A 26,597-nucleotide genomic window follows, 5' to 3' on the forward strand; every position below is an offset into this window, starting at 1 on the left:
TGTGATTTGGGTTTCTTTTTTGTTATAGAGAAGCATTGGAAGTGATTCTCAAGGGAGAGCAACAGCTGCTAACAACAAACGTCAGCTTAGTGAAAACCGGAAGCCCTTCAACTTTTTGCCCATGCAGATTAATACTAACAAGAGCAAAGATGCTGCTACAAGTCCTCAAAAGAGAGAAACGGTTGGATCAACACAATGTAAAGAATTGTTTGCTTCTGCTTTAAGTAATGACCTTTTTCAAAATTGTCAAGTCTCTGAAGAAGATGGACGAGGAGAACCCGCAATGGATAGCAGCCAGGTGGTAGTTTGTTTCTTTTGCTCAATATTTTTCACACTTCCAAGTGAAAACCTTAAGATTACAAAAAATCATATTAGATTGTACACATAAGAATTTTGGTTAGGTGGAATTAAAATACTTCCTGGGGATGGGCATTTGGCCTAGCAGAGAAGATAACCTATGTCCCATATCAGAGTATCTGGCTTCAATACCTGCCCCTGGCTCCTGGCTCTAGCTTCAACCCTTTAGTGAATGCAGACCCTGGGAGGCAGTGGTGATGGCTTAATTGGGTTCCTACCACCCATGTGGGAAAAATAGATTGAGTTCCTGTCTCCCAGCTTAGGTCTTTCCCACTCCAGGCCATTATGGGGGTTTGGAAAGTGAACTAGTAGATGGGAACTTCCTCTTTCTCTCCCTGTTTCTCTGTATCTTAAATAATGATAATAAAACCCAAAACCATAATAATGAAGTACTTCTTTGACCCTACTCATTAATTTATCAGATTTATTTTTTTAAATTTCTTTTTATACAAAATTATTTTAGAAATGGCATGTTCAGGTTAATTAAGAGCTGTGTTTATTGCTCAAATACTGTATTGTCAATTTTTAAAGATTTATTTTTTGTTTGCTTGAAAGGCAGAGTTAGAGGAGGAGAGACAGAGAGAGAGAGAGAGATCTTATCATCTGCTGGTTCAGTCTCCAAATGGCCACAACAGCTGGGGCTGGGCTAGACAGAAACCAGGAGCTTTGGGGTCTCCCACATGGATACAGGGGCATAAGCACTTGGGCCATCTTCCAGTGCTTTCCCAGGTGCATTAGCAGGGAGCTGGATTGGAAGTGGATTGGAAGTGGGTCCCTAACCGGCACCCATATGGGATGCCAGTGCTGCAGGCAGAGGTTTAACCTACTATGCCATAACACTAGTTCCTGTATTGACAATTTTTAACAAAGGGAGTTTGGGAACAATGTGAATAATAGATGTTTGTAGGAATTTTTTTTTAAATGATGATACTCTTTTCAAAAGTACTTTTCAGAGTATTTATAATACTTTCAATTTATTTATGAAGAAATGTATAAACATTACAGGGGAAATTTATATAAATAGTAGTTTGGTGTACAGTTTGTTTTATAAATAAAATTCTTTATTATGTATAACAAAGTAATAGCAAAATTTTAAATCGACAGTTTTTAAGGATTGCCAGTTCTGCTTTGATTAAAATAAAAAATTTTTTTACATATATAGATTCATAAAATAGACCTTATCTTTGTCACTGAAGAAAACACTTTTAAAATTATTGCTCTTGAATTAATTGTGCTCAGTTTAACATGTTGTATGCCTTCATGCTACTTTTCTTTCTAATATTTCCTCTGCAGATTGTAAGCAGACTTGTTCAAATTCGTGACTATATTACTAAAGCTAGTTCCATGCGGGAAGATCTGGTGGAGAAAAATGAAAGATCTGCTAATGTTGAACGCCTTACTCATCTAATAGATCACCTTAAAGAACAGGAAAAGTCATATATGAAGTTTCTCCAAAAAATCTTAGTAAGTTTTGGACCTTCTTAATGTATTGAGTTATTTTTGTGGTATTTCAGTTGTATGTATTCTGATGACATTCTGATACCACCCCAGAGGAGTTAAATATATTTTTTTTAAGTGCCATCCATTCTAACATTTTATTGCCCTTTTTAATAGTTGTGTGATTTATACCACTACAATATTTCAGGCTAGAGAAAATGAGGAGGAGGATGTTCGGACTATAGATTCAGCTGTGGGATCTGGTTCTGTAGCTGAGAGCACATCGCTAAACATAGATGTGCAGTCTGAGGCTTCAGATACCACGGTAAGCGGCTTTTTGGTAATTAAAGTGCTAGAAAATGAAGATTTAAACTTCCTCCCCTTTTTCAAGATATTTTATAGACATTCCTTAATGAAAACTATATTCCAGGGAAGAAACCTTCAAATTGTTAATGCTGTATATATTTTTCAAGCATTGAAGTTTATAAGTTTTTTTTATTAACCTTAAAAGTAGCTCTACTGATTGGCTTGAAAATATAAAATTTCTGGTCGTCAGCTTACAGAAAAATTGTTTTTCTAGTTTGATTTGGTAAGCACAGCTTGACTAATTTTAATAATCATTAGGAAAGTATAAATTCATTATGAATATAAAGGTTATAAGTACTGAGCACAAGTATCATTAATGGTTACTTGTCATGTAGTCTGTTGGAAAAGTTCACTTTCTGTTGAGGACTTAATTTAAGGGTATTGGAATTTTTCATTTCTCAGGCTCTAGCTTACTACAGTAGCAAAACCAGATGACTGAAAAATTGAGTTACAGACTAATAAATAGAACAGGATAGCATTTACATTGTGATTTATCCTCAGTGAGAAAAATACTTTTAATTTCTGACTGAAAAATAGAATTTATCAAAATATCATCCTTTGTAAAAACAATTAGAAATTCACAGGAATTTGAGGAAAGATTTGTATAGTAAATTTAGCTCATAGAAGTTAGTGTGTTTTGAAACTAGTGTTTTCCCTCCAAGATTGATTGATTTGTTTGTTTGTTTATTTATTTATTTATTTGAAAAGCAGAGAGAGGAAGACAGAGATCTTCAATCTGCTGGCTTACTCTTCAAATGGCTTCAACAGCCAGGTCTGGGCCAATACAAAGCCAGTTATCAGAAACTCCATCCTAATGTCCCACCTGAGTGTCAGGGGCCCCACTCGTGGGCCATCTTCCTCTATCTTCCCAGGTTCATTAGCAGGAAGCTGGATAGGAAGTGGAGCAGCTGGCACTGAAAACTGGAATTCTGATATGGAATGCTAGAATGGCATCACAAGCTTCAGCTTAATCCACTGTGCCACAACACTGTTCCTTAATGTGGCTTTCTTAAAGTATTTTACCAAGCATTAGTTAACTTGAAAACCTATTTTGGAAGGATAGCCGTATATCTTTTATTTTGGAGGTATGTTCCAAAATACCATTCAGCATTAGGAATTTGAGGGTTTATTTCCTTTCAGCATTGACATATATAGTTTCTTATTTGCTTCCTTTCCCTTTTTTTACCCTTTTAATTTGAAGAGGAAAATTGAATTTCTTTTTCTGTCAGCATTATTTTCACCAGGAGATAGATGCTCAGAGGGCTTGGTCTTGATCCAAATAGTTGTAGAAGAATGGATTCTTGACAGGAGGGGGGGATTGGTTTTCTACTTACAGTGGTGCTGGGAATAATTTCTTCCTCACATTCCAGCAGAAATGGAAGGGTTGGGCAATATGGTAAAGGAATTTTGTTAGGAGAAGATGGGAACTGATACAGATGTTTATTGTAATTAATATACTAGCATCTGAAGTGTTCACCATGATAAAATCATGACATTATGAAAGTTGATTAATGATCCATAGTACAATAAATGTTAAAATATGCTTTAGTAATTGCTACATAGCTTGGAAATTGCCTAGGATGTGATACCTGCTTAATTACAATAAGCAATAGTCTAGTTCTATAGAAATTTAAAAATCTAATTAAGTTTACTGCTACTAGGGGTGGGGATAGATCTTTTTTAAGAGATGACAGACTGGGAAATACTTGTATTTATTTACAAGGCTGGCTTGTATGTTAAACAGGAGTTTGTGTTAAGAAATTAATATGCTACACTATTTAATAAAGGAGGCATCTTTTAGTCTGAGAATTCGGCCATGCATTGAGGACAAACTAGGGAATTCAGCTTTACAAGAACAGGTTTCAGATATTGATGTTACTACAAGTCCAAAAGGGAAAGGTGACAGACCTCAGAATGACAGGGAGCTGAGGCCTGATAGGAAATACAGCCGAAAACGTGGATTGCCCGCCAAGGTATACTTCATAATATTAACTTGGGAAATCTCTAAATGAGTACTTGTTCTGTTTATATTTCCTCTTCCTTACTTTTCTGTTTTTGCTATTAATCTTAAATATACAAATTATTAACATAATTTGCTTTAATAAAATACTGTCTCTTAGTGTTTTTACTTCTTTCTGCTTAATGTACCTCTGTGGATTGTATATGGTAGCTGTTTTAATTTACATGAACAAAGAATTTGAAACATAATTTGTTTCCTTGTTTTTGGAATTGAGGGCTCAAAATATAATATTCATGAACCTTGATCATCATTTAGTTGCTTTTTATTTCTGATGTTTGCATTAGTAAACTAAAATGATACTTCTAATTTTTATGTTATTTTCTATGGTTATTTTTTTTTTAAGAAAAAGAGAATAGACCAAGCTGTTAGCTTTGTGAGAATGATGTTTTTATATATATATTTTTAGTTTATATTTTCCTTACTATTGGAAAATTAGGAAAATATCCAGTTGGCTTGCTTTCTAATATTTTTGCTGGTTTTCTTCTAATATTTAAATGTTCTTTCTTTTAGTTTTCCATAATTTGCAGAACGGCATTCCAGATAGGTTTGAAGAAACCTACCTGTGTAGTTCTTAAAGCAGCTTGAGTAAAAATAGTACTCAAAAGTGTGTTTATCTTTTTGGCAAGAGCAAAGTTAGTATTTTGATGACTCCATATACAAAAGATTAATTTCTTGTTTATTTTGCAGGATTTTCTTTTCTGTTTTGTGGATATTTTATATTTTCTTTTTGTGGCTGTTTAAAATTGATGAAAGTTAACGTCTAGGTATTTTGTCAGTTTGTTTTTTTGTTTCTGTTTTGTGGCTCTCAAAAGAATTTGAAATCAGTTATGTGGATCCTATTATATTAAGTGTTAAGCTATGAATCTACTCCAGTTTAACAGAAGTGTAAAGTAGCTGATTACTTTAAAAATTGGCTCTTTACCTGATTGTTCACTCCCCAAATGGCTGCATCAGCCAGGACTGTGCCAGGCCAAAATTAGGAGCCAGGAGCTTCATCCCGTGGGTGCAGGTGCTTAGGACTTGGGCCATCCCCCTCAGTTTTCCCAGGCACATTAGCAGGGAACTAGAATGGAAGTGGAATGGCAAGGACTTGAGCAAGTGCCCACGTGGGATGCCGACACTGCAGGAAGCTGCTTATTAACCTGCTCCACCACAGCACCAGCCCCATTAAAGAATTCTTTTGCTATATAACTTTTATTAAAATTTTTTCAACATTTCCAATTATTTTGTATGAAGTAGGCTTGTTTCAAATTAACTATGCTTCTTCAGATATTATGTTACATACTTCTTTTTTTTTTTTTTTGAAGACTTTTATTTAATGAATACAAATTTCGTATGTACAGCTTTTAGGAATATAGTAGTTTTTCCCCCCATTCCCGCCCTCCTACTCCCATCCCACCTCCTATTCCCTCTCCCATCCCATTCTTCATTAAGTTTCGTTTTAAATTAGCTTTATATACAGAAGACCAACTCCATACTAAATAAAAATTTCAACAATTTGCGCACACACACACACACACACCAAGTATAAAGTACAGATTGAGAGCAAGTTTTACAGTTATTTCTCATAGTACAATTCATTAAGGACAGAGGTCCTACATGGAGAGTAAGTGCACAGTGACTCCTGTTGCTGATTTAACAATTATATGTTACATACTTCTGTATTCAGAACCAAAGCAGATAATTTGGGGGCAGACGATATAATGTTAAGAACACTAAAGTAGAACCTACAAAGCTGACCTGCCCTAACTGTGACATTGGATAAATCATAGCTCTAGCTTTTTGGGCTTACAGTTCTACACTTTTCACCTGGGGGAAAAAATAGAGTACGTATTAACTTTTCACCTGAAAAAAAGAAGAGTACTTGTTCTCTGGAACTGTAAAAGTATGTTTGAATCCTTGAGTAATTTTTAGGGGAAAATTGGTTTAGTGAAGGAAAAGACTTAAGGTTTCCCAAAATGGCATTTCATGCCTAAGTTTTTTTCTTTCTTTTTTTTTAATTGTAAACTAAAAGTGTGGTTGCTGAAGGTGACTCAAAAATTTTAAATAAAAATATATATTTGAAGGATAGATGTAGTTCTAGCTTCCTATTTGGATTTCTAACCTGTACACCATTTCTTTGGCATGTTCTTAATCGTAAATGTTTTTAATTTTCTCATCTTCCTTGTCTTTATATTTGATTGTGTCCCTACTACCTCCGCTCAGCTTTTCTAAATATCATTCTGAAATATTATTTATATGGATGTAAAAGTTAAGTGGTAAAACTCCACTAATTAAAGAAAATTGTTGGGAATTCATTTTTGGATTAGTGAATAACCTGAGGATAATTGTGCTTTAACAAATAACTTAGAATTCTTTATTGGAATATCACTGTTTTACAAATAAATGCTAACAAAGATTTAAATTATTCTTTTGAAGTTTACTTATTAAAGAGTAAAGCTATATTAAATTGTTTGATAAACTATTTAAAATTAGATGGTTTTAAAGTAACTGAGGCTAAACTGTTTGAAGGAGTTGAGAAGATTATAAATTAGGGGGAAATATGCATTCATGAAGTTCTTCCCCAGATGACTTTTTTATTTGCATAATGCTTATTCTCCTAATTAATTACCATTTATACTTTAGTAGAGGAATATTTGTTAATTGACATCAACCTGAAGAGTTTTCTCTGAGTCGTTTCAAAGGAGATTTCTGCCTACTTTGGTCTGGCTGTACATTTTACCAATGATTGAGATAAAGTTATTATGAAACTATTTTGGGTCAGTCTGAAAGCTATCATAATTACTCCTTGTACTTTTCTTTTCCATGATTAGTCTTGAAGTAAGCCAGAACCAACATGATGAATTTTGATAGGAATGAATGTAAATGTTAACAAGGCAACTCCACTTATATGAGTACATAGTAGTTATTTGGAAGAGGGTTTTTAGTTAGAAATTCAAGACAATAGAAAACCTTCAATAAACGGTAACTTAACCAAGATATCAAGTTACTGGTCTTCCATGCTCACCAAGTTTTGAGGTAGCCCAGGGTAGAGAGGTAATTGACCATGCTCTTCTGATTCTACTGAATCTATTTTCTGTTTGATCTTAACTTTCTGAGTACTTAACCATGCCGTGCACTTACTTGTTCATTTACTAATCTTACTGTCTTCCAAGTCACACTGTAAAATGTTCTCGTAGTTCCTCATTCTTATACATTATACTGATAAATTCTACTTGGGGAAGTAAAGAGAAGAGGTTTTTGCATAGTGTTGATAAGGGATACCACTCAGTTTCTCTGTTCTCCATAATTTCTCCAGGTATCAGATTTGCATGGAGAAAGTAGAACACCAGCCACACATTTACTTTCAAAAGAAACCATTAAACTTATTTACGCTCCAGATTAACTTTGGAGGAGAGGAGTCATTCACTTAAAATTTACAGAAATTTGTTAACTGCAAATTTAAAGTTGACTAATTGTAGCAAAGGGAAATATTTCATGTAAACGTTTGATAAAATCACTGAACTTTTAAAACAAAAGATTTTTAAGAGTAAATCAGTGATGGAAAATATATTATGGTATACATTTCATGTATAAGTTGGCTTATAATTTATTGTTTTGGGTTATATTTAAACTTGTCTCCTTGCTTGCTTTTTTTTTTCTTGTTGATTTATATTTTGAATAGTTTTAACATTTAAAATTTGCTCATTTCTTACAAATGGCACCTATATAGTCTGTCCCTTTACTTTTTAGACAAGATGCTAACCTAGCATTTTGGAGGAATTTGAAAGTATTCTATTGTATATCCTCAGATTTAGTGGGTCTGATTTTAGGAGTAAAATATAATATATCTTTGAAAGGAAATACAAGATAATAATGATGCAATTAAATTAAAACCTTTCATATAAGATTATCAAATGAAATAATATATTTCCTGTCTTGATTAGAAATTAATAGATGTGTTTTCTGGGATTTTTGTTGTTTTTTTAATATCACTTGTAAGAGTAGGGCAGAAAGTTTCTTAGTCTGGTGTTTTAGGTCATTAACCCAGTAAAATCTGTTCCTGTTCTTTTGGCCTGAATTCCTCTTGTGTATATGTAGTGTATGTAGTAACTTCTACCCTTGTAGCCTTCTGTTTTGTAGGCCTTTTTTTTTTTTTTTCTTTTGTTAATTCTTCTTCATGCTAAGCCATTGATATGGTCTTTTACTGTGAAGCTTAACATGGCAGGTTATGTTGATATTCTGTTCTTCCTCTTTTTTTCTTTAGTCAGCTAAAATGTGACTAGGGTTGTATATTTAATACTGATTTATTATCAATATTTGTTTTTATCGTTGGTAGTTGAAACAGGAATATGGATTTAATAGTCAGATATAAGTACTGTTGTTGATCTTATTTTCCAGGCCAGAGATCCTCAACGGGAGCCTGTAGAAGAGATAGAAAATTTGAAAAAACAACATGATTTATTAAAAAGGATGTTACAACAGCAGGAGCAGCTGAGAGCTCTGCAGGGACGACAGGCTGCTCTTCTAGCTCTGCAGCATAAAGCAGAGCAGGCTATTGCTGTGATGGATGATTCTGGTATGCCATAGTCAAAGAACATTGTATTTATAAGCAGTGTTCAATAAATAATTGTATTGCAAGGTGGATGCCAGTTACTTTGAAATCTGTGCATAATTTTTTATATACACATTTTCATGTACTTTTTGAAGACCTCTTGTATGTATAGGTTTCAGAAATTTTTTATACCAAAATAAACTTGCCTTGGCCGGCGCCGTGGCTTAACAGGCTAATCCTCCACCTTGCGGTGCCGGCACACCGGGTTCTAGTCCTGGTTGGGGTGCCGGATTCTATCCCGGTTGCCCCTCTTCCAGGCCAGCTCTCTGCTATGGCCCAGGAAGGCAGTGGAGGATGGCCCAAGTCCTTGGGCCCTGCACCCACATGGGAGACCAGGAGAAGCACCTGGCTCCTGGCTTCAGATCAGTGAGATGCGCCGGCCGCAGCGGCCATTGGAGGGTGAACCAACGGCAAAGGAAGACCTTTCTCTCTGTCTCTCTCTCTCACTATCCACTCTGCCTGTCCAAAAAATAAATAAATAAATAAAATAAAATAAACTTGCCTTTAGAAATGTTTTAAATTTCTTTCTTTTTTTTTTTTTTTAAAGATTTTATTTCAAAGGCAGAGAGGGAGATCTAACCATTGGTTAGAATATCCCAGATACCCGCAACAGCTGGGGTTGGGGCAAGCTGAAGCCAGGAGCTGGTAACTTCAGCTAAGTCTTTCACATGGGTGGCAGGACCCCAAGTAATCGAACTATCATTTGTTCCCTTCCCAGGCAAATAAGTAATTAGCTGGTTTAGAGGCAGAGGAGCCAGGACTTCTTTCTTTTTTAAAGATTTATTTTATTTATTTGAAACACAGAGTTACAGAGAGGTAGAGACAGAGAGAGAGGTTTTCCATCCGCTGGTTCACTCCCCAGGTGGCCGCAACGGCTGGAGCTGCACCAATCCGAAGCCAGAAGCTAGGAGCTTCCTCCGGGTCTCCCACGTGGGTGCAGGGCCCAAAGGACTTAGGCCATCTTCCACTGCTTTCCCAGGCCACAGCAGAGAGCTGGATCGGAAGAGAAGCAGCTGGGTCTTGAACCAGCGCCCATGTGGGATGCCAGCGCTTCAGGCCGGGGCTTTAACCTGATGCACCAAAGCGCCAGGAGGGCCCAGGATTTCAATCTGCACTCATCCCATTAGTGGCTTAACCTGTTGGGCCATGACACTTACCCCAATAAATTTATCTTTTAATTTCATTCTCCATGAACTTTTTGAAGTACTCCTGTATGATCAGATCCTGATTGTTGAATAGTATAGAAACCTACATGTGAGGCTTATCCTGGCCTGTACTTTTATCTGGTTATTCAGGGACCATTTCTGGCCATACTGTACCATGCAGACAGCCAGCTCACCCATAAGAGGTAAAAAAGGGCTGTAGTTCTGTTTTTGTACTTAGGACTGATAGGGCTCTTGCTACTATTATTTCCATTTTCTATATTTTATTCAAGTAGGATTGTCATTCTTTGCTTACCTCCCAAGCAAGGGTTAAATTATAGAGTATCCTTAGTGTTCCAAGTTAGTAGTAGCTCTGTTGTTTCAATTAGGTATCAAGTTGTATTGATTAGCTGTCTTGGACTCTAATTATATCCTATTTAGTTCCTTGAGACTCAGAAATGTTTGTCATTTCTTTCTTCATCCTTCCTTCATAGCCATGAATCATTTAAGTGAAAATTATATTGAATTGTCTAGTACTGAGTCTTGATTTTATAACTTCTTACCTTTAAGTGTTTTAATTTCTCATTATTAAAAACAAGATTGTTACTTATTAAAATTCAGTAAGACTTTTCTTTTTCATTTAAGTTTAATTTTTAATTGACAGATCATTAAATCTATTGGGCACAAAGTGACAAGGGTTTATGACCCACTCTTCTATTGGCTGTGCCATTTTTTTCTAGTAGACTGTTTCCACCATCCTAATCCAATAATAACTATTCTTTTGAGCATTCCTTTTTGCCATTGAGTTGAGTTCCTTGCTAAGGCTGCTTGCTGTTACTTCTTAATGTACCCCGCTGTCCAAATCTATCCTACTTGCTCAGCTGTCTTACTGTTATTCCTAATTTCATTTTATGCTTTCAGAAGGAACTTGTTGGAGCTTAATACTTTTGTAATTTTATAGATTTATGTAGTAATAATTGCACATTTTTTATCCTCTTTTCCTCTTGTAAAATCCAACATCAATCATTTTTATAGTTATATTTAGGAAATAAATAATTTAGGGAAAAGCATGTTTTTAAAAAATGATTTTTTATTAAAGAGGCAGAGAGGGAAAGAGCTCCTATCCGTTTGTTCATTCCCCAGATGTCTGCAATGGCTGGGGCTAGGTTGGGCTGAAGCCAGGAACCAGAAACTTAAACTAGGTCTTCCATGTGAGTGGCATAGACCCAAATACTTGCACCATCACATGATGCCTCCCAAGGTCTGTATTAGTTGGAAGCTGGAATCGGGAAGCTGGAGCTGGAAAGCAAACTCCGGCACTCCGATGTGGACATCTTAACTAGCACTTAAACACTAGGTCAAATGCCTTCTCCAAAGTAAAATTTAAAAAAAAAATTTTTTTTTTTTTTTTAGTTTTTGACAGGCAGAGTGGACAGTGAGAGAGAGAGAGAGAGAGAGAAAGGTCTTCCTTTTTGCCGTTGGTTCACCCTTCAATGGCCGCCGCGGTTGGCGCGCTGTGGCCGGTGCACCGCGCTGATCCGATGGCAGGAGCCAGGTGCTTCTCCTGGTCTCCGATGCGGGTGCAGGGCCCGAGTACTTGGGCCATCCTCCACTGCACTCCCTGGCCACAGCAGAGAGCTGGCCTGGAAGAGGGGCAACCGGGATAGAACCCGGCGCCCCAACCGGGACTAGAACCCGGTGTGCCGGCGCCGCAAGGCAGAGGATTAGCCTATTGAGCCGCAGCGCCGGCCAAAAAAATTATTTACTTATTTATTTGAGAGAGAGAACTTCCATCAGCTGGTTTACTCCTCAAATGGCTACAACAGCCAGGGATGGACCACAGTGAACCAGGAACCAGGAACTCCCATCCCATTTTCCCATGTGAATGGTGAGAACTCAAGTACTTGAGCTGTCATCCACTGCTTCCCAGGCCCATTAGCTGGGAGCTGAAATAAAAATAGAGAAGCCTGGACTTGAACTATATATGGGGATCCTGATGTCCTACAATCCAGTAAACTAATAGACCTGCCCCATCTCTAGCCCATTGATTCACTGTTTTTAATTGAGATAAAATATCTCTCCTGGTATGTTGGGACAGAAAAAAGATCAGCGTCTGTACTGGAATTTTGTGATTTTCCCTTTATTTGTAGGTTACATGGAAACTTCTAATGTAATGATTGATTGGTAGTTAAATAATAGGGTTAACTAGCTTCAAGATACGGTAGGTGAGATTTTAACATTTTTTATAATTTACTTTTAGCTTTACAGAGATTAGAAAGGTTTTATTTATTTATGTTAATAAGTACCTGTTAAATTTTCTTTCAGTTGTTGCAGAAACTACAGGTAGCTTATCTGGAGTCAGTATCACATCTGAGCTAAATGAAGAATTGAATGATTTAATTCAACGTTTTCATAATCAGCTTCGTGATTCTCAGGTAATATAATGTTTTAAAAATATGTGTTTAAAATGACATTTATGAGAACAGTGATTCTTAACATAAATATTACTTAGCATGATTGTTAAAAATGTAGGCTTATGATCAGTAGAATACACTCAAAATTAAGATTAATAGATTTGGGGTGACCTTCTCCCTATATGATTCCAGTGCTGGTTGCTAGGAATCTATACTTTGAGAGGTGCTAAATTAAAATCTACTTGAATAAAATGGTAAGTGAAATTTCCCCTTTGTGTGCTACTAGATGATATACTGTTTTTTCCTCTAAAAGACTCTTAATGGTCACTTGATTACAACTTTAAGACTTACTTTTAAATCTGTGTTCTTGAAATGTTTTACTAATAATTTTTAGAAAATACTGTTTAATTTGAGAGTTAATAAGTATTGTAATTTGATGAGCTTTGTAAATAATGATATAAATGCAAAAAAAAATTTTGAAAATGTGGACCTTAGGTAAGAGAGAATGAATTGCTGTTTTTCCACTGGAAATCTTTGTAATTTAAGATGCAGTGTCTTCTACCTTTTTGCTAACTAAGTAAAAAATAAAAGAATGTGGTCCAGTCACCTTGAAGAGCGATTTAGCATTATCTAGTAAATTTTTTGTAAGGTGTCTGCCGTGTCTTACATTAAGGAAACATACAAGTCAACAAGGAGATAACAAAGATTCATGGAAATGTTGCGCTAGTAGTAAAAAACCAGAAACAACCATAGTGCCCATGAACAGGAAAATGAATTTATAAATTATGATACATGTACACATGGAATGAAATCTGTATAGCAGTTACAGTAAATGAACCAAGAGCTAATAATGATTGAAAAACTAGAAGTTTAAGAAGGGTACAACTTAGCCTATATTGAAAAATGTGTTATGAATACATTTACAAAAATGAGTACACACAGAAATGTTACGAAATAAAACATGATGAGAATGATAGATATTTGATTCTGGGTTAGGGTTACCCCTGGACAGAGTAACGGGATTGTAGAAGGGTATGTACAGTGCTTTAGCTGTACTTTTTAGTGTATTCTTTATTAAAGAATTGATGCAAATGTGGGAAAATGTTAAAATTTGCCTAAGCTTAATGGTAGATATTCATTATATGATTTCTTAAACCTCAATGGATTCTTGAAATATTTCAATTTTCTGTTTATTTTTAAATGGAGGACCATAGACACAAATTGCTAGGAAAAATTGGTAGAAAAATGTGAATTTCACAGTGGTGGTCTAAAATGATAGCAAGAGAGAGAATGAAAGTTTCAAAAGTTTATTCTGTACAACCTGTGGGATTGTTAGTACTTAATTCAGATCCAGGGAATAATGATGTCTGGTGAATCCAAAGACTATAATCTTCAAAAAGATCAGGAGAAACAGATGTTATCTTTTAATTCCATGTGTCCACAAACTTTCTGGCATTCCCTCATGTGTTTATAATGGCACATCAGGAAAAAGTACTTAATCGGGGATTTGGAAGGGCATATACTTTCCTAGTAGCACAACCTAGGCAAATAGTCTCTCTTTATACAAATTATTTATATGCATTTTTAAAATGAGAATGTAACCATTAATTGCCTTCAATTTAATTTTTCTTCTTTTTTTGAAAATAAGCCTCCAGCTGTTCCAGACAATAGAAGACAGGCAGAAAGTCTGTCATTAACTAGAGAGGTTTCCCAGAGTAGGAATCCATCCATTTCAGAACATTTACCTGATGAGAAGGTCCAGCTTTTTAGCAAAATGAGAGTGCTACAGGAAAAGAAGCAAAAAATGGACAAATTGCTTGGGGAACTTCATACACTTCGAGATCAGCATCTAAATAATTCATCATGTAAGTAAAAAAAAAAAAGAAAGAAAAAAATAAACAAATAATTCATCATGTAAGTAAATCTCCTTTAGCAGTACTAGACAGAGGACACATAGTATAGAGTAGGACTGTAGTATGTACCAAGGATTGGTTCCAGGATCCCTCGTGGATGCCAAAGTGCACAGATGTTCAAGTCTGTTATACAAAATGGCAAAATGCAAATACTATTTGCACAAAACCTAAACCAACACACACACATATATATGTATTTTTTTTTCTTTTTTTTTTTTTGACAGGCAGTTAGACAGTGAGAGAGAGAGAAAGGTCTTCCTTCCGTTGGTTCACCCCCAAATGGCTGCCACGGCTGGCGCACTGTGCCGATCCGAAGAGGAGCAACCGGGACAGAATCCGATGCCCCAACCGGGACTAGAACCCGGGGTGCCGGCGCCGCAGGAGGAGGATTAGCCAAGTGAGCCACTGCACTGGCCCCTACGCATATTCTTAAAATCATCCCTAGAGTGGCCAGTGCTGTGGTGCAGCAGGTTAAAGCCCTGGCCTGCAGTGCTGTTATCCTTTATTGGAACCGGTTCAAGTCCCAGCTCCTCTACTTCTGATCTAGCTCCCTGCTAATGTACCTGGGACAGCAGCAGGGATTGGCCTAAGGCCTCGGGCTTCTGCACTCATATGGGAGACAAGGAAGAAGCTCCTCGCTCCTGGCTTGGGATTGGCTTAGCTCTGGCTGTTGCAGCCATTTGGGAAGTGAACCAGCAGATGGGAGACTTCTCTCTGTCTCTCTCTGTCTCTACCTCTCTCTGTAACTTTGTCTTCCAAATAAATAAAATAAATCTTGAAAAAAAGAAAAAAAAAATCATCTCTAGATTACTTACAATACTTGTTAAAGTCCTACATAATACTTCATCACTTCATTCATGTGAATGGTAGTCATTATGTGACAAATTCAATTTTGCTTCTTTTTTTTTTTTTTTTTTTTTAATTTGACAGGCAGAGTTAGAGAAAAAGGTGTTCCTTCCATTGGTTCACCCCACAAATGGCTGCTACGGCTGGCGCGCTGTGCCGATCCGAAGCCAGGAGCCAAGTGCTTCCTCCTGGTCTCCCATGTGGGTGCAGGGCCCAAGCTCTTGGGCCATCCTCCACTGCCTTTCTGGGCCACAGCAGAGAGCTGGACTGGAGACCGGAGAGAGCAACTGGGACCGGAACCCGGCGCCCATATGGGATGCCGGCGCCACAGGCAGAGGATTAACCAAGTGAGCCATGGCGCCGGCCCCATGTTTTGCTTCTTTAAACTTGCTGGAATTTTTATTTTTTTAAAAGGTTATTTATTTGAAAATCAGCATGATGCGGGCGAGGAGCAGAAAGATCATCCTTTCGCTGTTTCTCTCCCCAGATGGCTACAACAGCCAGAGCTGGGCCAGCCTAGAACCAGGAGCCAGGAGCTTCTTCTGAATCTCTCATGTGGGTGGCAGGGGCCCAAATACTTGAGCCATCTTCCTCTGTTTTTCCCCTTAGTGGGGAGCTGGATTGGAAGTGGGAGCAGCTAGAATATGAACCAGTGCCTATGTGGGATGCTGGCATCTCAGGCTGAGGCTTTACCCACAATGCCCCAGTTCTGGCCTCCTAAAAACTATTTTTGATTTGTGGTTGATTGAATCTGGGAATGCGTAACCCATGGATACAGAGAACTGACATACGTATTTATTTAGTTATTTAGTATTTAGTATTTATTTAGTTATTTAGTAAGTGATGAATGAATGAACACCAATCTTCAAGAATGTTATAATTTTTGTGGGGAGATGAGATTTGTATGCAAAAAATGTTTTTAAATTACTACCAGTTTATGATAAAAGCAAAATACCTGAGAAACCTGTTTCATAATTCAGAAAAATAAAAAATTTGGGCCTTGAAAAATTGGTAAGATTTTAATAAGGGAAAGGTAAAGAGAAGGGAACTATTTGTTACTTTAGATACAATAAGTACCACATTTTTTAGCATATTTAAAATTTTCCTTACAAAAGAATTAATCCAATTTTGTATATGAACTTAAAAACCCTGAAACTGGGACCGGTGCTGTGATATAGTAGGGTAAGCCTCTTCCTGTGGCACCTGCATCCCGTGTGGGTGCTGTTTTAAGTCCCAGCTGCTGCTTTTCCAATCCAGCTCTCTGCTAATGCCCTGGGAAAGCAGTGGAAGATGGCCCAAGTGCTTGGGCCTCTGCACTTGCATGGAAGACCCGGAAAAAGCTCCTGGCTTTGGGTCGTCCCAGCTCCAGCTGTTCTGACCATTTGGTGAATGAACCAGTGGATGGAAGACCTCTGTCTCTCCCTTTCTGTGTCTGACCTCTGCCTCTTGAATAAATAAATAAATCTTATAAAAAAAACCCTAAAATCCTGAAACTATGAAACAGATCTAGAAAGTATTAAAGAAAACCTGTGAGATATGAAAACTAATATAATACATACAGTTTAATTTAACAGCCACTGGACTTTATAATATATTTGAAAAAGATTATAAAAAGTCATCTCAGGCAGCAGTAACTATAGGAACTAGCTTTCCTGTTCTGTAGATGTTTTACTTGGCTTTAAATTCAGGCCTCATACAGTCTTCGGTTGCCATCATCATAGCTTCCCCTTATCGAATCAGTAGGAGAGATTCAAGCATTAAAAATGGAAGTCAGTAAGAGCAACCCTAACTGGTTAAATTATTCTTTAATACTCTAGCCATTGTTCTTTTTTAGATAAAAAGGATTAAAAAACATCTCTGGAGTCCCTATTTATTCTCCACACATCTATTTCCAGCTCTATAAGAATCCACTGTTCCTGCTGTAAACATAGTCTTTTCTTATCTTTGACCTTATCTCCTTCTCTGCAGTATAATATCAACCCTTAGCCTTTACAAATATGTGAACACAACTTAGAAAAACTTAGAATTTGAAAAATGTGCTTAAGGTTTTGTGTATAAAATAAGGTACACGACCTGCTGATCATTCTAAAGGTCATTTTTTTTTTTTTTACTGGAAAACTCTGAGAGCAGCAGTTAAAGGGACAAGGTCAAGGAATTGAGTGAAGAGATTGAAAACTGACTACAGCAATTGTGGCATCAACATGAGCAACAAGTAATAATGTCCGTGATAGAAAAAGATAAATAATGTTAGCTTTGAAGTGATAGGAAGTAGAGAAGTACAAGGATTCTTAATCTTCATTAATTGTCCTTGAAAGCATAAGAATATCTTTGGTCTGTGTGGTCAGAAATGTCATTAAATTTTTATTTCAAGGACTATTGAATACTAGTCATCAGTATTATTACAGAGTAATATTTTGTAGTATATGCATACCAGTCACATTAACACTTATGCTTTGTCTCTTGGAACAAAAAAGTACAATCTTGGCCTGATGGACTATCTTGGTGGTCTGGTGGGTGTGGGTGAAAAACTCCTGAACACATAGTTATCTAAGAATATCCTATAAAAATTTGCACATTGTTTACTGTACATCATCTACACTGACCCTGTTTAACATATCCCAGAACCAAGTTTATTAGAGTATTTGCATTTCCAATGTATGCTTTCCCAATTTTTGTCAGTGTCCATTGTCTCTTTTCTCTTTTTACCTAATTACTGTAATGATGTAAAAGTGAGAAAATATATAAAAGATGTAAAGCATGTTTTCTGTGTATATTCTGATATGTGAACTTATGGAGTGTTTTTATAACAAGTAATTTGGGTGTATCCTTGACCTTCTAAAAGCGGAACCTGCAGATTTTAAGATGTTAATAATGGTTTTTACCGAGTGTACTGTAAATAAGTATTACTTATTGCCATGGTTATTTATTTATCCTGTTTTCTTTTTCTTTTTGATAGTTGTGCCTTCTTCAGCCTCTCCACAAAGGAGTGGGGATCAGAGAAGTACAACTTCAGCTCCCTCAGCTCCTGTAGGCTTAGCACCAGTTGTCAATGGAGAATCCAATAGCCTTACATCATCTGTTCCTTATCCTGCTGCTTCTGTGGTTTCTCAGAATGAGAGTGAAAGTGAAGTCCATCTAAATCCAACTGAAAAACTCCAGTAAAATATTTTTTTCAACTCATATAGATTAGAAGTAAATAATGGGGATAAATTGTGAGGTTTTTGTGTGTTAAAAATTTTGAGAAAACAATGTTTTAAAATATGATAAACACTTAAGTTGTGAAGGGAGGGGAGAGTATGTTGTATGTGCATTCTTTGAGTTATCCAAGAGAAATGTAACATTATAACACTAGTAATTTCTAAAGACTGAAGTTACTTTCTTGTTTTTCAAAGAAAGGGTCAGGAATAACTAGGACTACAGTTCAAGTATTTCTGTTATTCAAGTGTTTAGAGCCTATGCAGTGGATCAGGGGTGGGAACCTTTATTATGCCAAGGGCCTTTTGGATATTTATATTACCATTTGCAGACCATAAAAAATTATCAACTTAAAAATTAGCCTGCTGTAGATTTATTGAATTTTTAGCCCTGCCTGTGGTTGCTTTGGCTGGGCCAGACCAAATGATTTTGCAGGCTTTATATGGCCTGCGGGCCAGATGTTCCCCATGCCTGCTCCAGAGTCATACAACATTAAGAGCAGTGTGACTGGACAAATCACTTACCCTTACTCAGTTTCTCTTTCCTTTTCTGAAAAATATGGATAGTACCAAAACCAGTTCATAAAGGTTTATAAAGATGAAAAACCAATGGCTCAGTTCCTAGCACTTTGTAAAAAACACTTGGCTAATCCTCTGCCTGCGGCGCCGGCACCCTGGGTTCTAGTCAGGGCGCCAGGTTCTGTCCCGGTTGCTCCTCTTCCAGTCTAGCTCTCTGCTGTGGCCCGGAAAGGCAGTAGAAGATGGCCCAAGTGCTTGGGCCCTGCACCTGCATGGGAGACCAGGAGGAAGCACCTGGCTTCTGGCCTCAAATCAGCACAGTGCTCTGGCTGTGGCGGCCATTTGTGGGGTGAACCAATGGAAGGAAGACCTTTCTCTCTGTCTCTCATTGTCTAACTCTGCCTGTTAAAAAAAAAAAAAAAAAATTGGTCTAGCAGTTAACACACTGCTTGAAATGTCCACATCCCATATCAGAGTTTCTGGGTTCAAGTCCCAATTCTGTTGGTAATTCTGACTTCCAGCTAATTGGCACCTTGGGAGGCAGCAAGTGATGGCTCAGCTGGTTGGGTCCCTGGCGGCCATGTGCGAAACTTGCCCTGAGTTCCTGATGCCTAGCTTCATTCAACATGGCCCAGCTCCAGCCATTTCAGGCTTTTGGAGAGTGAAACAACAAATGGGAGCTCTCTGTCTCTGTCTCTCTGTATCTCAGATAAATAAATATAACCAATTATTTACTCTTGTGAGGAAGACTCAAAGAAGTGTCTTTTTCTCTTGGGTATCACAAAGCCAATAATGGAACTAAAATTTAGTGTCAGCAGCAGAAGCATTATTCAGTGACCAAACGATAGAGAAGCAGGAACTTAGCTCACAAATCAGCTTAATCTGTTGGGGTCTAGGAGTCATGAGTATAGGGCAATAGAAATTAGGGGGAGAAATACTCATAGTTTTTCAGGGAAAGGAATTAGAGTGTTCTTGAATTAGGAACGAACATCTTTTTGTCTGCTTATGGGCTCTTTGGGTGTCATGGTAATTGTCACCTGTCATGTCAACGGTCGTGGCACTGGTGGGAGTGTTATTTAACATGGAAATGAAATGAAATGAATTGCATTACAATGGAATTTAAGATTTTCTGGCAGTTGTTCAGGTAGCTCTGTTGGGGTCTAGCTGATTCTGGCAGTTAGCCTGAGGAAGAATTTATGTGGGAGTAGAAACTTAACTAGGTTGTGCAGTGATTGCCCTAGGTAACGTACATAACAAAATTAATAAAACAACACACTTAATTGTTATTTTTGGTAAACATACACCTTTTAGATCTTTTTTTTTTTTTTTTTGACAGAGTGGATAGTGAGAGAGAGAGACAGAGAGAAAGGTCTTCCTTTGCCGTTGGTTCACCCTCCAATGGCTGCTGCGGCTGGCGCATCTCGCTGATCTGGAGCCAGGAGCCAAGTGCTTCTCCTGGTCTCCCATGCGGGTGCAGGGCCCAAGCACTTGAGCCATCCTCCACTGCCTTCCCGGGCCATAGCAGAGAGCTGGCCTGGAAGAGAGGCAACTGGGATAGAATCCGGCGCCCCAACCGGGACTAGAACCCGGTGTGCCGGCGCTGCAAGGTGGAGGATTACCCTGTTAAGCCATGGCGCCGGCCTTCCTTTTAGATCTTTAAACACAAAGTCGAATTGGGAACATTTTTTACATGTTCAGTGATGTCTGCATACCTGATTTACCTGAGAGTATTTAAATTGATTATTACTTCACTTTGAAGAAACCTGGAAATATTTTTGACATTGAATTTTCTGTTAAAATTTATATGTGCTTAATGTGAATAATTAGCTTTTTTTTATGCTTTTATTAACATTAGAAAATAAAGTGATGAGATTTTTAATAAGACATACTTGAAATTAAACTCATTGCTTCACAATTGATGCCCTCGAGATTTGGCTATGTCTAAATTTTGTTTGTGCTGGCTGCTGTTATATGAAAATAGTGTGCTTTATTGTGCTAAAATGAGCATTATTTTTTTCAGGAAATTAAATGAAGTTCGAAAGAGATTGAATGAACTAAGAGAATTAGTTCATTACTATGAACAAACGTCAGATATGATGACAGATGCTGTAAATGAAAATACAAAAGATGAAGAAACTGAAGAATCAGAGTATGATTCCGAGCATGAAAATTTGGAACCTGTTACTAACATTCGGTAAGAATATTTTTGTTGTTTGTATGATATCTTTATTCTAATCTAATATTTTTGATGTGGAGAAAAATACCTGAGTAAAGTGGTCATTATTTGCTTTTTATGTTTTTCAGCTTTTATAAGTCTGCCATTTTGGTCAGTGTCATCACCCTTGCTCTATAAAGAAAAACAGGGAGGCATTGAGTACACTAGTTAGTAAATTTGCTTTTTGTTAGTGCACATGCTGGAAAATAACAAGTATCTAACTTTACATTTTCTTACTCTTTTTCGGTGTAATTTTGATTTTTCTTTAAAGATTTATTTTATTTATTTGAAAGAGTTACAGAGAGAACAGAAGTGAACAGACAGAAGTCTTCCATCTGCGGGCTCACTACCCAAATGGCTGCAATGGCTGGAGCTGAGCTGATCTGCAGCCAGAAGCCAGGAGCTTCTAAGGGGTCTCCAACGTGGGTGCCGGAGCCCAAGGACTTGGGCCATTCTCTGCTGCTTTCCCAGGCTCATTGCAGGAAGCTGAATCCAAAGTGGAGCAGCCGGGACTCAAACCGGTGCCCAAATGGGATTTTGGGGGCACAGGCCAGGGCTTTAACCCACTGTACCGCAGCGCCAGCCCTGTAATTTTGACTTTTCAGATGATTTTCTTATTAAATTTCCAAATACTGTATATGCAAAAGTTATTAGAAATCAGAAGCTGAAGGCCGGTGCTGTGGCTCACTAGGCTAATCCTCTGCCTTGCGGCGCCGGCACACCGGGTTCTAGTCCCGGTCGGGGCACCGATCCTGTCCCGGTTGCCCCTCTTCCAGGCCAGCTCTCTGCTGTGGCCAGGGAGTGCAGTGGAGGATGGCCCAAGTCCTTGGGCCCTGCACCCCATGGGAGACCAGGAGAAGCACTTGGCTCCTGCCATCGGATCAGCGCGGTGCGCCAGCTGCAGCGCACCTACCGCGGCGGCCATTGGAGGGTGAACCAACGGCAAAAGGAAGACCTTTCTCTCTCTCTCTCTCTCTCACTGTCCACTCTGCCTGTCAAAAAAAAAAAAAAAAGAAATCAGAAGCTGAATATTCAGAATTTGCATTTAGATGGAATAGCAGTGAGTGATGTTCTGAGTTTGCAAATATTTTATCATAGCTATAAAACTGATTTATTTATTTTTTTTAACTTTATTTAAAGTTACTTAACTTCAGGCTGTTTTCTTTCTTTCAGAAATCCACAAGTAGCTGCCACCTGGAATGAAGTGAACAGCAATAGTAATACACAATGTGTTTCTAATAATAGAGATGGGAGATCAGTTAATTCTAATTGTGAAATTAACAACAGATCTGCCAACATAAGGGCTGTAAACATGCCTCCTCCTTTAGGTATTGTTGACTATATTCACAGATACGTTTGCCATTTTATTCTTGTAAAGTAGATTTTTCTTTAATTAATATTCAAGTTTCTTAAAGAAATTATTGATTTCAGTTTTATTTGTTTTCAGCAGACTGTAGATATAATAGAGGAGAACAGGGAATGCATGTTGCACAAGGTGAAGATGATGAGGAAGAAGAGGAGGAAGCAGAAGAGGAGGGAGCCAGTGGAGCTTCATTATCTAGTCACAGGAGCAGTCTAGTTGATGAGCCTCCAGAAGATGCTGAATTTGAACAGAAGATCAATAGACTTATGGCTGCAAAACATAAACTTAGACAGTTACAAGATCTTGTTGCTATGGTACAGGTAAATATTGCTTTTTTAAAAACTTTCAAATACTTTAGTCTTATAAAGTAAAAGTTGTGTTTGTTTTTGATAATTAATACTAGCACCTATTTATTTCTTACATGCCAGGTTTAAAGGTTTAGTACTTTACATGCCATTTACATTATAGATTAGCAGACTTTTTATATGAAGATGAGTTTGTAGGCTTTGTGGGCTGTATAATCTCTGTCACACCTTCCCAGTACAATAGCAGATATAGATAATATGTGAACAAATATGCATGACTGTGCTGATGTAGCTTTACTCACAAAAAAAGGTATTGGGTTTTTTTTTTGTCTTTTTGTTTGTTTGCTTGTGGGGTTTTTTTTTTTTTGGTTTTTTTTTTTTTTTTTTTTTTTTTTTTGGTGATAGTCCTGGCCTTCTCTCATGCTCATCTTAATATCTTAGGCCGGTGCCGCAGCTCAATAGGCTAATCCTCTGCCTGCGGCGCCGGCACACCGGGTTCTAGTCCCGGTCGGGGCACCGAATTCTGTCCCAGTTGCCCCTCTTCCAGGCCAGCTCTCTGCTGTGGCCCGGGAGTGCAGTGGAGGATGGCCCAAGTGCTTGGGCCCTGCACCCCATGGGAGACCAGGAAAAGCACCTAGCTCCTGGCTTCGGATCAGCGAGATGCGCCGGCCACGGCGGCCATTGGAGGGTAAACCAACGGCAAAGGAAGACCTTTCTCTCTTTCTCTCTCACTGTCCACTCTGGCTGTCCAAAAAGAAAAATCTTAAATGAGTTAGAGACTGAACAAAAGAGATGGTAATTATGAATGATTATACAACTCTGGGAGTCAGAATTCTGATACCAGACCCTGAGATCTTTACAACTTTGTGTGAAAGACAATCTATATGTTATCTTAGCAAAGCCAAATAAGTAAAGTTGGAACTATTAATCATGTTTTTATTTATATGATTAAATAAATATATACTTAAAGATGTATTTATTTAAAAGAGAGAGAGATATCATCCATCTGCTGCTTCGCTCCCCAGATGGCCGCGATAGCCCAGGCTGTGCCAAACCCAAGCCAGGAGCCAGGAGCTTCCTCTGGGTCTCCTCTGTGGGCCTTCTTCTGCTGCTTTTTCCAGGCCATTAGCAGGGAGCTGGATTGGAAGTAGAGCAGCCAGAACAGGAACTGGCACCCACATGGGATGCTGGAAACACAGGTGGTGGTTTTACATGTTACACCACAATGCCAGCCCCAATGATAAGTTTTAAAAAGCAATTTAAACATAGGATTATGTAACTTAACACTTCTGTATTTATTAATGTGGTTGTAAGACTTAGCTTTTTGCAATTTAGTAGACTAGTTGTAATCTATCTACAAAAATGACTTCACTCTTTAAAAAAAAAATCAATCCTGTTTATCTTTTTCATCTGTTATATAGCTGTAGCTTTTTCCCAGTAATGAAATCACTATAGAAATATTTTAGAGAAAGTTTTAAAATATTGGCATCTGTATGGTTTTTGGAAGCCAAAGAATTTGCTTAGGACATTTAAAACTTAGAAAATATCAGCTGGCAAAATAAATGAGTGGGTTTTTTTTATTGAGTTTTGTTTAGCTCATTTTAGATTGAAAATAATGGAGTGTAGGGTGAGTGGTGCAGTGGATTAAAGTGTTGCTTGGGACACCTGAATCCGATATCAGAATGTCTGGTATGTGTCCTGGCAACTCCACTTCTAATATAGCTTCCTGCTGATGTGCATCCCCATCTATGTGGGAGTCAGCCTGGCTAAGTCCAGGCTATTGCAGGCAATTGAGGAGTGAACCAGCCAATGGAAGAACTCTTTCCCTTTCCCTGTCTACCTTTCATGTAAGCCTTTCAAATAAAATGAAAATCAATTAATAGTTTTTATAAAAAGAAAAGAATAAAGTATAAAGCATTAGAATTAACCACATATAGTTAGGGTACAGAAAAGTGTTTTTTAATCTGGAATGAAAAACTTGTTTTATTCACATCTTATTTTGAAATGCTACCTATTATGAATTGTGCAAAGGTGAATATGCTTCCATTGTTTAAGAAAACAATTGCTAATAAATTGCCTGTCAATTCCATTCTGATCTTCATTACATAGATTACAAATTCTATTTTGATAGGTGTGTGGTGTGCTTTTATATCAGTATGTACCTATTTAAAATTATATGGTTCTGTTTTGTGTTTCTTTGTGTTTTTAAAAATTACATGATACCCCAAGTATTATTTATAGTAGACCTTAAACTTTTCTTGTATCCTGGGGGGCTGACACTGTGGCATAAGTGGGTAAAGCTGCTATCTTCTGCACCAGCATCCCATATGGGCACCAGTTTGAGTCTTGGCTGCTCCACTTCCAATCCAGCTCCCGGCTAATGTGCCTGGGAAAGCAGCAGAAGATGGCCCAAGTACTTGGACCCCTGCACCCAAGTGGGCAACCCAGAGGAGGCTCCTGGTTACTGGCTTCAGATTGGTCCAGCTCTGGCTGTTGTGACCATTTGGGGAGTAACAAGTGGCTGGAAGATCACTCTCTGTGTCTGTCTGTCTGTCTCTAACTCTGCCTTTCAAATAAATGAATAAATCTTTAAAAAAAAATCATCTAGGATCCTGTTGATGTATACTTTTATAATTTCTGATTTTTCACTGTTTAGAAAGAGTACTATAATGAACATTCTTGCACAAGCCTCTGTGTATTTGTGTTTTTCCAAGAGTAGATATAAGGAAGTGGAATTACTTTGTAAGAGTTTATATATATTTTAACTTTTTAAATTAATTAATTAGCTTAAGAGACAACTCCCATCCACTGGTTCATTCCCTAAATTCCTGTAACAACTCCAGATGGGCTGGGGCTTAAGCTAGGGGCTGGGAACTCAAACTAGGTCTCCCACATGGGAGGAAGGAACCCAATCACCTGGGCCATCACTGCTACCTCCCCAGGATTAGCAGAAAGCTGCAGCCTGGAGCTAGAGTCAGGTTTTGAACCCAGGTACTCTAATGTTAAATATAGACATCTTAATTAGCTGGGATACATGCCCACCCCAGTACATTTTCATTTTAGTGGACATTGTTTTGTTGATGTCCAAAATGATTGTATTCATTGACACCCTAATCAGTGGCATATAAAGTCTTCATACCTTCAATTATATTTTATTGTGTTGATATACTATTGTATATTCAACAATTACTAGGATTGGCTTTGGGCTTTTTCTAAATTTCCCTATTAGAAGAGCTGTTGAGGTAAGGAAGGTATATAAACATGTATGTTTACATGTATACAAACACACATATAGAGATCTACTTGCTCAGGTGTGTATATTTTTGCTTATATAGTCAAAGCGTATCTGGAGGGATACCTAATCAGGTAACATTGACTACCTGATGGAGAACAGGATCAATTGAAAGATAAAATTTTGTTTTCCAGTTTTTTTTTTTTATCTTTTGAACTTTTATCATGACTGGACATTTGAGAAAACTAAAACAACTTTTTTATCTTTAAGATTTACTTATTTATTTTGAGAGGCAGTGTTACAGAGAGAGAGAGCTTCCATCTGGTAGTTCACTCCCCAAGTGTCTGCAATGGCTTGGGCAGGGCCAGCTAAATGCCTGGAAGTCCATCTGGATCTCTCACATGGGTGACAGGAACCCAAGTACTTGGACCATCTTCCTCTGCTTTTCCCAGGCACATTAGCAGGGAGCTGGATTGGAAGTGGAGCAGCTGGAACTTGAACTAGCACTAATGACATGCCAGCATCACAGGTGGTGGCCCAACTCTCTGTGCCACAATGCCAGCCCCTAAAGCAGTTTCTAAAGCAAATAATAATAGTTCTATTACCTTTTAACATCATGTTACTTGTTAACTAATGTCTTGTGTGTCATTTGAATCTTTTCTTCAGATTTACTGCCCAAA

General features: G+C 37.7%; 1 protein-coding gene across 22 annotated transcripts in view; it reads left to right on the forward strand.

Annotated features, from left to right (window-relative positions):
* Window positions 1-26,597, forward strand: part of PCM1 (pericentriolar material 1) — a 107,969-nt gene that overhangs the window by 19,763 nt on the left and 61,609 nt on the right. For 10 of the 22 annotated variants that reach the window (XM_062213323.1, XM_062213329.1, XM_062213315.1 and 7 more), the window contains 10 exons: window positions 29-298; window positions 1,651-1,821; window positions 2,003-2,119; window positions 8,561-8,738; window positions 12,242-12,351; window positions 13,979-14,195; window positions 18,046-18,247; window positions 20,823-20,996; window positions 22,191-22,345; window positions 22,465-22,700. In XM_062213323.1, coding sequence (XP_062069307.1) covers window positions 29-298; window positions 1,651-1,821; window positions 2,003-2,119; window positions 8,561-8,738; window positions 12,242-12,351; window positions 13,979-14,195; window positions 18,046-18,247; window positions 20,823-20,996; window positions 22,191-22,345; window positions 22,465-22,700 — 1,830 coding nt within the window. The remainder of the gene's footprint in view (window positions 1-28; window positions 299-1,650; window positions 1,822-2,002; window positions 2,120-8,560; window positions 8,739-12,241; window positions 12,352-13,978; window positions 14,196-18,045; window positions 18,248-20,822; window positions 20,997-22,190; window positions 22,346-22,464; window positions 22,701-26,597) is intronic. The other 12 variants (XM_062213332.1, XM_062213333.1, XM_062213318.1 and 9 more) reach the window with 3 other exon arrangements.

This window comes from Lepus europaeus, chromosome 16 (genome assembly GCF_033115175.1).
Source record: "Lepus europaeus isolate LE1 chromosome 16, mLepTim1.pri, whole genome shotgun sequence".
NCBI classification, from domain to species: domain Eukaryota; kingdom Metazoa; phylum Chordata; class Mammalia; order Lagomorpha; family Leporidae; genus Lepus; species Lepus europaeus.